Raw genomic sequence first — 14528 nt, forward strand, 5'->3', positions numbered from 1 at the left:
GTTCAGAGCAACAAATTCAATATGACTACCAACATGTGACTGGTGGGCTATGACAGTATAAGGGAGCGACGGAATAATATAAAAATATAAAAAAGAAGGAAAAGAAAGGGAGACTTATGAGCAACAGAATCCAAAAGCCTCTTCACCAGACCAGAGGACCACTGTTTCCTGTGTGCTCGAATTACTTTGTAAATGTTACCCTGTCAACCTCATTTTAAGAGCCTCCGATATCAAAACAGAACTCAGCCATCTCTGGGCATGTGCAGTGTGGTGACTGAGAGGGCAGCACATTGGTTTAGATGTGACTTTCAATCATGGTGATGTGCTTCAGCCCAGCAGTCTATGCTAGGCTCAACTCTGGCTCATAAATCAACCGACTGTCTCGCTTCGACTGCACAGCTCAGAGCTCCCCAGAGTGTTACGCACGTTTTTTAACTCTCTGCAGTCAGCTGCTATTGTCAGGCATCTTCATAGTCACTGGTTCATCACTTCAGTCTCCCTTTGTCATGAATCACACAGCTTATGTCTGCACTGTACTGTATATGTACAGTGCAGACATATTATAGATGAATGGCCAGCAAATTTTACTAGAAAGGGATCAAGTTAAATATCAAAGGTAATGAGTGTGAAAATGCTTATAAATTGAATGTTTTATTGTTTTATTGCTCCAGAGATAGCAGCAGACTAGACTGAACAGCTCAATACCCGATCGAATTACTGTGTCCTTTTGGACCAACATTAACGGTGCCCTAAGGATGAATAATACTTACTTTGTTAAACTGGTGAGGTTTTCTGGGGGCATGTGCAGGTCAAAAATGGGCCTGTCGCAGAGACAAAGGCCTTGCATATTACAGTTACTCCTAACTTTTCATAGCAAATTTAATTTGAATGATCTAGTTATGACCATTACAAAACATCGTCTTCACCATCAACTTGTGATACTTTATGCTACAAATTGTTTGTAAATGTTACTAGCTAATATGCTAAGCTGTCGATGATGATAATACTGTCACGATACCAACCAAACATCGGCCTGATTGTACCAGGTCTGGGCTCACTGGCCAATCACAACAATGTTAGCTGATACATTTAACATATGAGATCAACCCCGTTCGGCTTAAAAAAGCAGAATATCGCATTTTTCTCCATACATATCTGCACTTGTCTAGAGAGATTATTTATAAAGTTGGTCCTATTTTTGAAACTAAATACTTCTGTAGAATGAAATACTGCAACAACAGATCCACTGAATTGTGTTCACTTACAGAGAAAGTGCTGGGAAACGCTTACACGTCGACTGATACAGTTTGTATTTCACTTACTGTATTATTGACTTCCCTGTTGGGGCATTAAGGCTCAAACTTTGCCCCCCCTGGGACCTGAGCATTGGGGCTCAGTCAGATTCAGAGTATAATTCATCTTCTGTGAGACCAGGTGGAGACTGGAAGCTGTCATCGCAACGTTATTGATGTGTTGCATTTAAGGCATATTCTTGGCTCAGACTGCTACTAAGGAAGTAAAAATAGTCTTTGCTCAATACAGTGATATTACAAAAAAATATGAAGCTTGCTTAGAGTCCAAATCTAAGACAATGCTTAATAATTATAGGCCCACCGTCATTTCTACCAAGGTAAGTGGTTAATGATATTATTATACACATCACAGCATAACAGACTCACATCCTCTGGAAGCCCAAACAGAGCTCCAGGCAAGACCATAAATAAATCTAGACATGAAAGCAGGGGCGAAGCTGGTGTGTTTTCCTTTTTCAGTCTCATACTGTAGATTACAGTATAAACCGTGACACATGTTCAGGATCAGCTGAAGAAGCAGAAAATTACCTCTCTGGATTTTTCCTGAGAGAACTATTTGTGTATTTGTCTGTGCCTGCGTGCCTGTGTGTTTGTGTATTTAGTCATAAGGGTCATGCTGTTTAATGTGTTTCGGTTCTTTGTGTGTGTTCAGTTTAGTCATACGCACAGTACTGCTTAATATGTTCCCTCTGACCTAGTGCGTGTGTTTGTGTGTATTTTGTCATAGAAGCCATGCTGTTTGACATATTTCAAAAGCATGTGCATGTATGGATCTGTGTTTATATCGGCGGCTGTGTGGGTGAATGTGTGTGTGTGTAGCTTAGTAGCGCAGTCTGCTTCTCAACAGGCTCTGGGCCTGTTGACAGCTCCACCGCTCCCTGTCAACCACAAGAACAGCTCTATGTGTGAGTGAAGAGTAGCAGTAGGAACATTGCCCAGAAAGAAGTCTGGGGTTTGTGTGTGTGTGCATCTATGTGTGCGTACCTGTATCAGTGTCTATGCATGTCTGAGTCTGTGTGTTTATCTGAGCCAGGTTGTTATTATGGAGACAGATCTTGAAAATGCCCTCCTACTTCTCATCCTCCACTGCTCTCGTTCCACAAGCCATTAATTTTAGGCATTTGAAATATGGCCTTTAAGGCAATAAATTATGTCTGTGTTGTATCAATACAGAGCCATCAGTCAGACCTAATCATCTCCCTCTGTAGCATTCCTGTGACTCTTCACTTCAATTGCTTTCCATCAACACCTTTTCTTTTTGTGTTTCTTTTTCCTTTCTTCTTCCACCTTGTGCACTGGTGCACCCTCCTTCTTTCAGTGTCTCATGTTTAGATGAATGGGTATGTATATCTGCACCGATACATGAACTTGAGTTTGGGGGGGTTGAATTTGATGGGCCAAGTGTTACAGAAGCGCACACTGATTTTGAAAATATACAGAGCTGGAAACCAAAGGATATGTCGGGGTGGGAAAAAAGATGCCGAAAAGAACAGATGATAGAAAGAAAGCATGAAATGTCATATTGCGTTACCGCTTTCGCATCATTCAGCCCCTCCCTACCCCCAACCTTGCACTGGTTCTGAACTCATAGCTGAAGTCCAGTTTTATCAGTCACAGGGATCAAAGAGCTTTTTTCTGGAATCACACAGTTCTCAACGTAGCTGAGTCAAGATGTTATCGTTCTGAGCCTGTTTCTTTGTCTCCGACCCAAAGGAACCCAAACTGCAGATCCGGCCACTGAATTGTTTTTATACTTTCAAACACATGTTCAAACCACATGTCTGTCCAAAGCACCCAGGTACACACTATGTAGTATTTTGGACACCTAGCTTCACAGATGTGGGTAAACAAAGCTCAAGACAGTCTATGACTAAGACTACCCCCTCAAACACAGCAGCTGGCGTACAGTACGACCACAGAGAGAGATGTGCAAGAGACCAAATAAACCTTGGATAAATACAGGATAAACACACAGCGTTTCATTGCCACCAAACTAAACTCCCTGCCAAAGGCTGACTCAGGCATAAGGCCAGGCTTTGCTTTCTGTAGTCAGTGTAAAATCACAGAAACTAGGGAAAGCTGTGTGTGGAAAAACAACACGAGCAGACAGCGGCTGAACCAATGCTTCCTGTTCTCTATTGATCTTAAAGCATAATTTATTTTTTAACCTTTCATGCCACAAATTTACTATACGTGCGGCAATAAAGCATCTTCGGACAATATGATAATCTTCAAAAGACCTTATTAGTGCAGATGACCATCTTCAAAAGACGGTCAAGTTCAAACCCAGATTTCTGTCGACTTAGAGAAGAGCTCATCTGATCCCTGCACACCAGTGCAGACCAGAGGCTTTGATTTAATGATATCATAACACATGCTGTTTGTGCTCCCCAGTCAATGAAAAATTCCTTATATGGCGTTGGTGGCCTTCTTTGAACCCTGCTTGAATAAACCCCAAACAGGACACCGACAATGAACAACAACAGTATAATAGAGATTAACACTGGCAAAATATATATTGTATTACCATAATATTGTGATATTAATGGCATCCATTGTCCAGCTCTGAGATTTGGAGCAGAACCAGTATGTATGCTTAAATGACAAGAAGGGAAACATCATTATTTGTCCATACTTTATTTTTTTTTACCATTCAAATAGCCAAAAGACAGATCTTCTTAACAGCAGGACGAGCCTTTTCACTCCTCCAACTCTTCAGCTTTGGCTTTCAGGGGTAAATGGGGGAGAAGAGGGAAGATAGCAGGGGGTGCTCCAGATATGGGTAATACAATTACTAACAATGCCAGTGATCAGTGGGAGAGAGTGCAGTGCATCATGGGGTGACTTTGCCAGCCAAGCCTTTGAAGTAAGAGAATTATAGGCTCTAGAAAACAAACACAAGATATGGCTCTCTGTGAAAGCGTCAGTATGTGTGCACATATACAAAATGACCACACAAAAAAAATACAAATTATGATCAAAACTGCTGCTTTACCAAAATCTCAGCATAGAAACCATTTCCACAATGACCTTAGAAGTACATTGTTGCTAATAAGATGAGTCTCCTTCATCATTAAATGGAAAGTGATCAACAGCTGGCACGCATATTAAGGGAAATTTCAACATGAAGCATATTAGTAAGGTGTGTGGTCACCGCACGCTGTCAAAACAGCTCTAGTTTGTGGAAATGTACCAAAAGCATCAACTCCATTCATCCAAAAATACTCCCTTATTAGGCGTCTTGATGATGATGGCGGAGAGCGTCCGCCGGTCCCAAAATCACCCATATGATGATTCAAATCATTTTCAGACAATCAAACAATTCAGTGACCCCAAGTAGAAATTGGAATTATTGTACATTTGCTTTGTTTTCCCACTCTTTCAGTCAGGCTTTTTCCTTTGAAGAAGCAGTTCAACATTTTTGGAAATGTACTAATCTGCCTGCTCGTTGAGAGCTTGATGAGGAGACGACTGTAACTCACATGTCTGCACAGTGAATGTGAAGCGAGAGCCAGCAACCACTTAACACAAATAACTGGAAACAGGGTGGCTGTGTGCTTTCATTCATTCATTCAGCATCTCAAGAAACTGTGAAAGTGTGAATTTTCTTTCCATGACTTAATTGTAACTATTATACAGCATGACAAAAGAACCTAAAAGGTATATTTTGAAATATTAATACATCCTAAATGCAAATCTTGATCTCATTTAACTAAACTGAACTATTTCTCCCCGACTCAGACTCATGTCTCTTCTTCTTTACTTCCCCCCAAAATAATGACAGATGTTTAAAAAAAAATCTATATGAGACAATACTCCTGAAAAAACAACCCTTGCCATGACCTCTGTCATTGTATCTCTTCCTCTCATCTTTCCCCTTCTGCTTTTGCTCATTCTGGATGAAGATAGACGTGTGGCCGTCAATTGCATGTGTTGACCTGCAACAAGAGACATCACTGCAACTACTAGGAAAAACTATTTAACCCAAATGTGCTGTCACCAAACAAATCAGTGTCTGCATGACCCACCAATGGCAGCAGAAATTCTTGGAGACTAACCAAAAATAGCCGTTACACGTTAGACTTGGTTGAACTCCTTTCCTCCTTTTTATCTCTGCTTTACTCATCTAGGGTAAACAGATACATTTTGGGCCCACTCCTTGGATTCTTTGATATATTTCACCACATAAAATTGTCCTTCTTCTCTACCACCTCCTAACCTTTACATTTTACCCCCCGTTTTTCCCAGGACATCCGGAAAAGGGAACCACAATAACCTTTCACCAGAGACTCTGTCAATATTATTACTCGACGTCTTCAAAGGAGGACAGAGGATATTAGACCCTGAGCAAGAAATGGGTGGAGGTAGTGAAGGGAATGCGTGTTTAGTCCAGCTGAGACACCAGAAAGAGACAGAAAGAGGGAGTGTCCAGTGGGGCCTTCGAGCTTGACAGTCAGACTCTGAGGTATGGAAGCCTGAAGCTATAAGCCACTCCTTCAGATTTATCATACTCAGTTTCTTTGAAGCGCAATTTTTATGCCCTCATGGTACCCATCCCACCTTGTTCTTCTTACTTTTGTCCACAATGTGCACATGCTTAATTCTTCTTCACACCACTAGGGGTCCCTGTGTACATAATAAACAAAATAGTTTGCATGCATTTCCAGCCTCAGTTACAGTTACACATCTCTGTACAGTTCACTGGATATAAATGGATGTTCTCTTTTCATGTGGTGTAGAGCACCGGTGGTGTTTATGAAGGAAATAATACTTCTTGCATTACATAACAAAAGACAAGTAATGACTCTGAGGCAAAGGTGCAGAGTTAAAATTGGGGTTTTGTGCCAGGACTTCTGCACAATATCAGACATGTGGACGGCCACAAGGACAAGCAGACAGCAGATCTTTTGAACTGAAGGGCTACAGACATTAACAGGGTGCCTTCAATCTCATATTTACTCTTTCCCTATCTGTATGCTTTCTTCTGGATGTAATTGACATATTAAAGAAAAATATGCAAAGCCAGTAAAAGTGTGGACAGGCCTATTGGCAGGATTCAGCTGCAGACTTGTTTAACATGTCAAGAATACTTTTGCAGCCGAGTCAACTCTCTTTCTCTCCCTTTCCTGCCTCCTTCTCTCTCCAACACCTCCCCAGATGTGTGCTCTATAAGTGGACGTTGCCGCGATCTGCTAACAGAACATTAACTTTAAAGTCTTCTTTCGTCCCCAGCTATATACGTGCACCATGCTGTAAGTGCTGGCCCCAGTCCAGGAATATCCTGCAGCCAGCCGCTCATAAGCCCTCTTCTAACCAGCCAAGAATGTGGAAAGCTCCTTCAAAGAGAAGCCTTCTACGAGGCGTGGTTAAAGCATGTACCTGGGTCTACAGGTGGCCACATTAGACTAGATGAAACCGTTAACTGAAGTCCCACACCTGTCTCAGAGCAAGAGCCACAAAAGGGAGAAACCGAGTAGTGAGGATGCAGAGATTAGATCTGTTTAGCATGGTTTTCTTGAGTTGTTCCTTCTGTTTCAAGTATGTGAAAATATGAGGTGGCATTCAAGTGGACCATTGTGCAAATCCATAAAGCAAAAACATGCTAACTTTTCTACCTGTCAGACTCTCAAATCTTGATAAATGACTCCCAGCGAAAGTAGTCAGAGTCAAGAGTCAAAGAGCAGAAGTGTCACAGTTTTACAACGTGAAACTTGGTTAAAAGACAACTTGATCAAAGGCACTCAACACAAACAGCCAATCTGAATGGAAAATACAATAAGGGTGCAGACGGACCGAGCTGCCCAGTAACAGAAGTGAACATGGAGTGGTGAGAAGAGGAGTGGAGAGGAGGGGAGAACATGAAAGAGGACAAAGAGCTGCTTGTCTGAGGTCTGTCTGCCCAGCCTGCCGGGAGGGGCTCGGTGCCACTTGTTTGAGGGGTCCCCATGATAAATTTCCACTACTTGACTCTGTCACGCTGTCTGCCACTTGGACAATAACTGAGGTCACAGTAGAGTAGTGGAGCGTTGACATCGGTGCCTGCACAGAGGGGCCACTATCTCTCAACACATGCGCTGATTTCAGAATGCCTGCTCCTCATCATGACTAATACATCTTAAGAAGAGTGGTGGAATGAAGATAAATAAAAGACTTCTCACAGTTGTCTTTTCTTAGACCTGTTTATTTGCATCCATTAATCATGCATATAAGGTCCAAGATTATCCATACAGTTCAAATGCAGCCTATTGCTGCAGGCATGTCAAACAGAGAAGGACAGAGATGAATGGGATCCTACTGGTGAGGAAGCACATGACAGCATTTGAAATAGTGTTCATTTACATCTTTGAAATGACTCTGCCGAAAACCAAACCAAACAAACCTCTGGACTGCTAGTACTGTGAGCCCTCTGGGCTCTTGGTTAGTGGTGACAGCCCCCCTCATAATAATGAGGTACATATACCCAATCATAGCGCATGGCTGTGGTATATAAACCACTATAGCAAATATTTCATTTAAGATCATTGGGATCAATTTAAAAAAACGAGTTCCTGAGTTCGGGTTATTAGAAAAATATCAGGAACATCGAAATGGAAACTAAATTAACTTAATAAGCAGCTAATGAGAAGATTAATTCCAATCTGCACTGTTTTGGGGGTCTGCGTGGCTAGAGCTGCTTCACTCGCGGAAACCTGTCATTTCTCTATGAACCTGTGCTCCCTCCTCTTAAAAGAACCTGGGCTGTGTGTATTATGGGTGGGGTGGGGTACTCACTCAGACCGTCCCACCTCCCTCTTTCCCAGTCAAGACGCTCCAAGTTCGTGGAGCGCAAACTCTCCAAAGAGTTTATAGCTCCTGCTTCAGGACTGCACCGGGTTGGAAGGAGCCAAGAAAATTTTAGAGCAGAAACAGATACTTTCACAAGTGGAGTGCGTCGGGAATGGCGAAGAGGCGGAATGGTCCTCTCGCCGACCTGCACATGTGAGCCCAGAGGCCACCGGTAACTTTTTTTTTTTGTACTTCAAAGGAGACGGGAAACCGGGCAATAACAGAGAAGACAGAGTGGGGAGAAAAGAGAGAAAAGTCCGCTTTGAGCTGACTCCTACAAGTGTCCAATAACATCGACGGGATGGTCGTTCTGCCTGGAATCAGCTGGGTCTTCCTGAGCGCGCTGCTGCACGCTGTGGCACCCTGGGGCGCAGACCGACCGGGCAGACCGAGACAGTGCGACGCTCCAAAGTCGGTGAGTCGTGTTGGGAGGGCTTTCTTAAGTCGGTGACTCTCCGTGTGCACCGGGATGGACGCGTATTTGAAAGTTAATAATAATCTAGGCTACTCCAAGCAAAGATTTGGCCCCGACAAGGTCGTTATTTAGCCCACATAACTGAATGGTGCTAATAACAACCCTACGGCTTTGTGACACTTGTTGTCTGTTCATCCTAAACACCCCTTTCTCTCTAATAACTTCTTTTTGAATTATATGGCGAAACTCCACTGAAGCATTGGGTCACTTTGGAGGGAGATTCTACGACGGGGGGCGCAGAGTCTAGTTTGTCATTAGGCTGTTTTTCTGACTTAGACACTTGTCTATAACAAGCGCAAAGGCTGATATGACTTTAAAGAAAACAGCCTACAATTTCTTATTACTTATGCTTAAATTTATAGTAACAATAACTTAAAGTTATAATAATAATAATAATAATAATAATAATAATAATAATAATAATAATAATAATAATAATAATAATAATAACTTTTTGTGCGTTATGTTTATGTAAATGTTCAGGTATATATGAAAGACCCTTATACTGCAGTAAAACTGTGGAGTGGGGACTTAACGTGAAGGAGACTGCCAAGAGAAACTGTTACCGTTTGCCAACTTTATGGCTGTTTATGTGACAAACGCAAGTGGGAACACCCACGGGTGACTTACTTCATTTGGGAAAGTTTCATTGACCTTTCAGAAGTGATCGTGTTTCAGTACTGTGGCGGCTTATTAAAACACTTATCGGGCATATTGGTAAAATTATGGACGTGGCTTGAACTCGCAGACCGTGAGGAAGTGCCGGAGTGCAGCCCGGACATATTCCAGCTCGGTTAATGTGCTTGCCCAGCCGGCTGTCTGACTTCCACTTCTTGCATTTTCGACATAAAGAGCGGGGGGAAAGTTAATGGCCATCGTGACTTCAAGAATCATATCCAACACTCTTTTCTGTTGGAAAAAAAATACAGCACATGAAAACTGCCCAAGAGCCCAGAAACAGTCCAAAACAAAAACAAAACGCTTGGCACTTGAGTGTGCAGAAGATATTATTAAGGAGTTGTTCACAGATCACAGACTTTGTTGTATTAGGTTGTCCTATAATAGTACTGTTGTCAGATATGGCTGAAGGCTTGCTCCATGTGATTTCTAATGCATCAGTACAGTGGTCTCTGTTTTCTGTTAAGTGTAATTACCCCCATAAAAAGGAACCCCATGCGTCAAGGCTCGCCAGAAAAGTCAAAGCTGCCTTAGTAGAGAGGCTCTCGCCTCTTTTCAGGTCTTACACGAACACCGTCTCACTTTCCACGTCAAAACGTCTTCGTTTACGGTTAGGCCCAAGTACACGTCGTTAACGGTGGACGTGCAAAATGCTTTATTAGTTTCCGCCCTTCCAAAATATGATATGAATCCCTTCCAAACCTTTCCCGTTACTCTTCGCAGACGAGTGGCCTTGCCCAGAGTGAAAATGAGGTTAGAAACACAGAAACAAACGCAGTGTGTCTGCAAAAAATTTTGCCCTGAAATCAAATATGGTCATTTTGATTTATTTTGTCTAGCACAAGTTGGTGCCAGTAATTACGGTATGTAAATTGCAATTAATTATGATGATTATAGAAACATACCACAAGAGCACCGCTATTTGAAAAGTTGAAATGACAAAGGCAGCATTGGCAGTATGCAGTGGAGCACAGCTGAAGAAAATCTTGATTAAATTTTAGAAATAAACATTTTCTAAGAAAAACTTTATTTTACAGTAATGGGTTTCATCCCTCAAATGCCTGATTGCACTGTGTCTCAGCGGCCAGAAGTTTGATATTGTTTATAAAAGCTATTTTTTGTCATATTTAAATAATGCCAACATCAAAGTCATAGCACATGCAAAGCACATTTGCAGAGCAGCTAATAAGAAACATGTTTTAAATGCAGTAGAGCCTTATATTCATTTAGAACGACTGTGATTATTTAATTTCAATTTTGACATTTCTTTCTATTAAAGACAACCACAACAGTAAAAAGCTGTAACACAAACTTTGGAGACAAAATCAGTGCTGTACTTGAGACTGTCAGCATTTCGTCCTCATGCCCGATGTCAAAAAAAGAAAGTAAAATCCCAAATATAAGTATCATAGTGAGGTCAGAATTGAGTGCAGGTTTCTTTCATGGTTTTTATGAGCTCCAGTGTAGTATATTTGCACCACAGCCCTGAAAATGCTTCCCAGGCCTAAAGAGGCTTTGGCAACCGAGGTATGCACCTCAACAATACACGGGGGTCTGTTTACAGCCCAGAAGGCCCCTCTATAAACTCCCTGACTGCAAGTGCTCGCAGCACAGCCCCAGGCTGACTAGACTTCATACTTCCTGCGGTGTAATTTTAAAATAGTATTTCAAATTTTTAACTTGTTGACCTGAGCCCATGAGCCAGTAAACCACAACAGAGGAAAAATCTGTCACTTTCAGTTTTAATGCGAGCTCTAACATGATGGTTTTGGTGTTTTTGTTTCTGTTTACTGTTAAAATCGTTTTCCTCTTCTTCTTTTTTGTGTGTTTTTTATAGCAAAGTGACATGAACTCTTTCCTTTGGAGAGTAAAGCGGGCACCTCCTCACCCACCTTCTTACTTATTTGGTACCATCCACGTGCCCTACACCCGAGTCTGGGACTTCATTCCCAACAGCTCCAAGCAGGCTTTCCATGACAGCAATAATGTTTACTTTGAGCTGGACCTGACTGATCCCCTGACCATCTCCAAACTGACCAGCTGCCAGTTACTGCCCCACGGAGAAAACCTGCAGACCCTGCTACCTCGAGATCTGTACCGCCGACTCAAACGCCATCTTGATTACGTCAAACACATGATGCCTTATTGGATGACAGCTGACCAGCGAGGCCGAGGCCTGTATGCTGACTACCTGTTCAATGCTATTGCAGGGAACTGGGAGAGGAAGAGGCCTGTGTGGGTAATGCTGATGGTAAACTCACTCACAGAATGGGACGTCCGGTCCAGGGGGACACCAGTGCTCGACCTGTTTCTAGCTCAAGAGGCAGAGCGAATGGGAAAGACTACAGGGGCAGTTGAGCAAGTGGAGGAGCAGTGTCATCCCCTCAATGGACTCAACTTCTCTCAGGTAAGAGGATGAAATGACTGTCTTTGCCTTTATTTTTCCTGTGTGTACACAGCCAGAATAGCCGAAGAAATGACAAGAACAATTTGGTGAAGTTGGAGCATCGTTTATCCTCCTGAATACATGAAAATATATACACATATACTGCATGCAACTAAGAATGTGGGAGAAGACAACATAAGGAGAAAGAAGTGATTAAAACATGTCTGCTGTAGACAGCTTTATGGTTATGAACGTCCCTCCACCTCACTACACAAACATATTTAACTGCTGAATCTGGAAAAAGGGTGTGAGAGAGTACACAATAACACACTGAAGAAGGTGAGAAGAGAGGAGCGCTCTCTCTCATTTATTAATGCAGACTGTGTGTCAAGCTCTCTGCAGTAATCCTAAACTCATACTGCAATTTGAGAGGAGTGTAATTACCAAATTACTTGATCAGCAAAACACAGGGTGCATATGCATTTTTAATTGATTGTATCATGTAAAAAGCAATGGAAATATGTTTCTATTTAAAGAATTAGTCAGCAGCTTACTTAAAATAGAGGCTGTAAAACATTTTTCAGGGCATGTGAGTTCCCAGACAAAACTCTATTGAGCCTCAAAAGAAGGAGTAAGATGATCTAATAGTTTTTATTCCCTAATGCAGCCTTTTGACAAAATTTGAAATGAGAAATCTGCATGTGTGTTCACAAAGTATTCATAATCAAACACGTTTGCGTGGACTGCCTACACACAAAGGCACGCTCTACATGTAAAAGGTTCATACATCCATGTTGACTGAGTAATGCAAGAGAATCTGTGAGGGCCTGAACCTCCATGCGAGAGGACGGAGGGCTCGGGAGCTAATTTGAGACGCAGCGGGCTTCCTGCCTCTCCTCTTTCATCAGCACCTCCTAACTACGCTGTCAAAGTCGCGTTGCATGCCCTGCACATGCCTGAGAGCTTTACTAACCCTAGAAATAAGCTAGGGCAGGCACACTATGTTTCTCGGGAGAATATTGCCACTGCCTTTGGGAGTTTTTTTCAGTGTTTATGTCTATTATGTGCCGTACAGGTGTCGTTTTCTTATTACCTTAAGGGTAATAATATGTTTCCTGTTTTTAGTGTATTTAATGTTGATCTGCATTTAGTGCGACAGTCACTGCCCCTAAAAACAACACTGCTTAAATTACACCCAAACATGGTTGAGAAGCAGCACACGTCCAGTTTTAGAAAATAGCGTTTATGTTTCTAAAGAACCTTGACTTGACTTTAATCTTTGAGATGTGTTTTTGCATGAAAAGGCTTTAAACAAAATCATATGACGATCTTTCAAATTCAGATAAGCACATTAAATAGAACTTTTATCACAAATAATTTGAATTTCACCCAACCTGTACATAGGCACCACCGACTCCAGAGCTTCCAACCCCCTTTGCTTCCAGACATGTATGAGAACAATCCAGAGCTGAACTGAAACTGACATGGAAACCATTATTCTCAATTATAATAATTTGTGATTTAATCTGAACACTATGGTTGATTGGATCCCTCTACGCTTGACTATAACAGCGATGAGGTCAGAAGGATGGATACACCAAAAGTTGAACAGAAAATGCGTGGGTGGGAATCAGGGGAAAGAGAAGTGAAACACCAGAGAGAGAAAGTCAGAGATACATTGACTAAGGAGGAAGAAACAGGGGAAAGACGGCGGAGGAGCTGCATGGAGAGTGACCGGCATCTTGTTGCTGCTAATGCTAATCTGAAACATAAGCAAAGGGAGAGCTAAAATGGGAGTTACTCTAAACCTGGCTGGCTCACAGATAATTTGGTCCCAATAAAAAGTACATTTTTAACACCATCCCATAACTCTGACTTTACAGAGAGGCTCTTAAAAACGTGATCACTGATCATTTATCACCTATCACACTGTAGGTATCTCAGTGGAGGGCCCGGTCCCACTGTTACAGTACCAGTACAGTGGACTCCTGGGAGATGGGTGGTCTCGAAGCACTGCTTTGTGACTCATGAATTTAGAGGAAGCAGTTTTTGGCTGAAAAGTGGTACGGCAAATATATCATCCTCTCTGGAATAGGAGGAGGAGGCATGTTTAAAGCAGTAATCTTCTGTTTAGTGGTGGTGTTTGTGGTAGCGTGGGAGGGTCAGAGAGATATCAAGTATAGCAGAACCCTCTTTAGACAATTGTGGTCTAACAAGAGTGCAGTTTGTCTGAGACCTCTCTCTGGTCTTTTTAGATGACAGAGAGGTGTGGATGTCTCTGTGAGAGGCAGTTTAAGGCTGTGGAAACAAAGGCAGGCAGGGTGCATGGTTCTTCTCCAGTCCTTTGAAGGCCGATGTAGGTTGACAGCTGGGCGGTACCAAGTGCTTTCAGCGCAGATTGGAAAAGGCTGGAGACAGTGCAGTCAGCAGAGAGAGTGTACACTCCATAACCAACACTCTTTGTATGTCTTTTGTTCCCTCAAGGGTAGATACATATATTACATAATGACTTATCAAGTAAATGCCACTATCACCATAATAATAGCAACTGTACCATGTGTTATTATCGCAACATCAAACTCCACTGGCTTATTTGCACCTAGAGTCTGTTCATTTTTGGAGTTGGGACATGGAAGAAAAATTGATTTAGTCCAACACTTCTTTTGGGAAATTTGGTGGTGGCGCTGGCCTGTGATAAGCAACAATATTTACTTTGCCTGGGTCACTTGGCAGCTGAGACCACTGGACCACGTCAAAGGGAAATTGCATCGTATCGGTGGCGCCTTTCTCCTGGGCGGGGGTCATGGGTCATGGTGGGAGGTGGTAGCGGAGCCACAAGCAGCAGAGCGGT

At 42.3% G+C, this 14528-nt stretch overlaps 1 protein-coding gene across 2 annotated transcripts in view; it reads left to right on the forward strand.

Annotated features, from left to right (window-relative positions):
* Positions 1-8117: 8117 nt before the first annotated feature.
* trabd2b (TraB domain containing 2B) overlaps positions 8118-14528 on the forward strand; it is a 69745-nt gene continuing 63334 nt past the window's right edge. For both annotated transcript variants that reach the window (XM_086283810.1, XM_086283811.1), the window contains exons 1-2: positions 8118-8553; positions 11129-11698. In XM_086283810.1, the coding sequence (XP_086139936.1) occupies positions 8440-8553; positions 11129-11698 (684 nt within the window). In that variant the 5' untranslated portion in view covers positions 8118-8439. The remainder of the gene's footprint in view (positions 8554-11128; positions 11699-14528) is intronic.

Source organism: Aulonocara sp. 'chitande type north' Nkhata Bay, linkage group LG23 (assembly GCF_057382095.1).
Source record: "Aulonocara sp. 'chitande type north' Nkhata Bay isolate Kocher_YH1m ecotype deep benthic linkage group LG23, A_spYH_male_GT1.1, whole genome shotgun sequence".
NCBI lineage: Eukaryota > Metazoa > Chordata > Actinopteri > Cichliformes > Cichlidae > Aulonocara > Aulonocara sp. 'chitande type north' Nkhata Bay.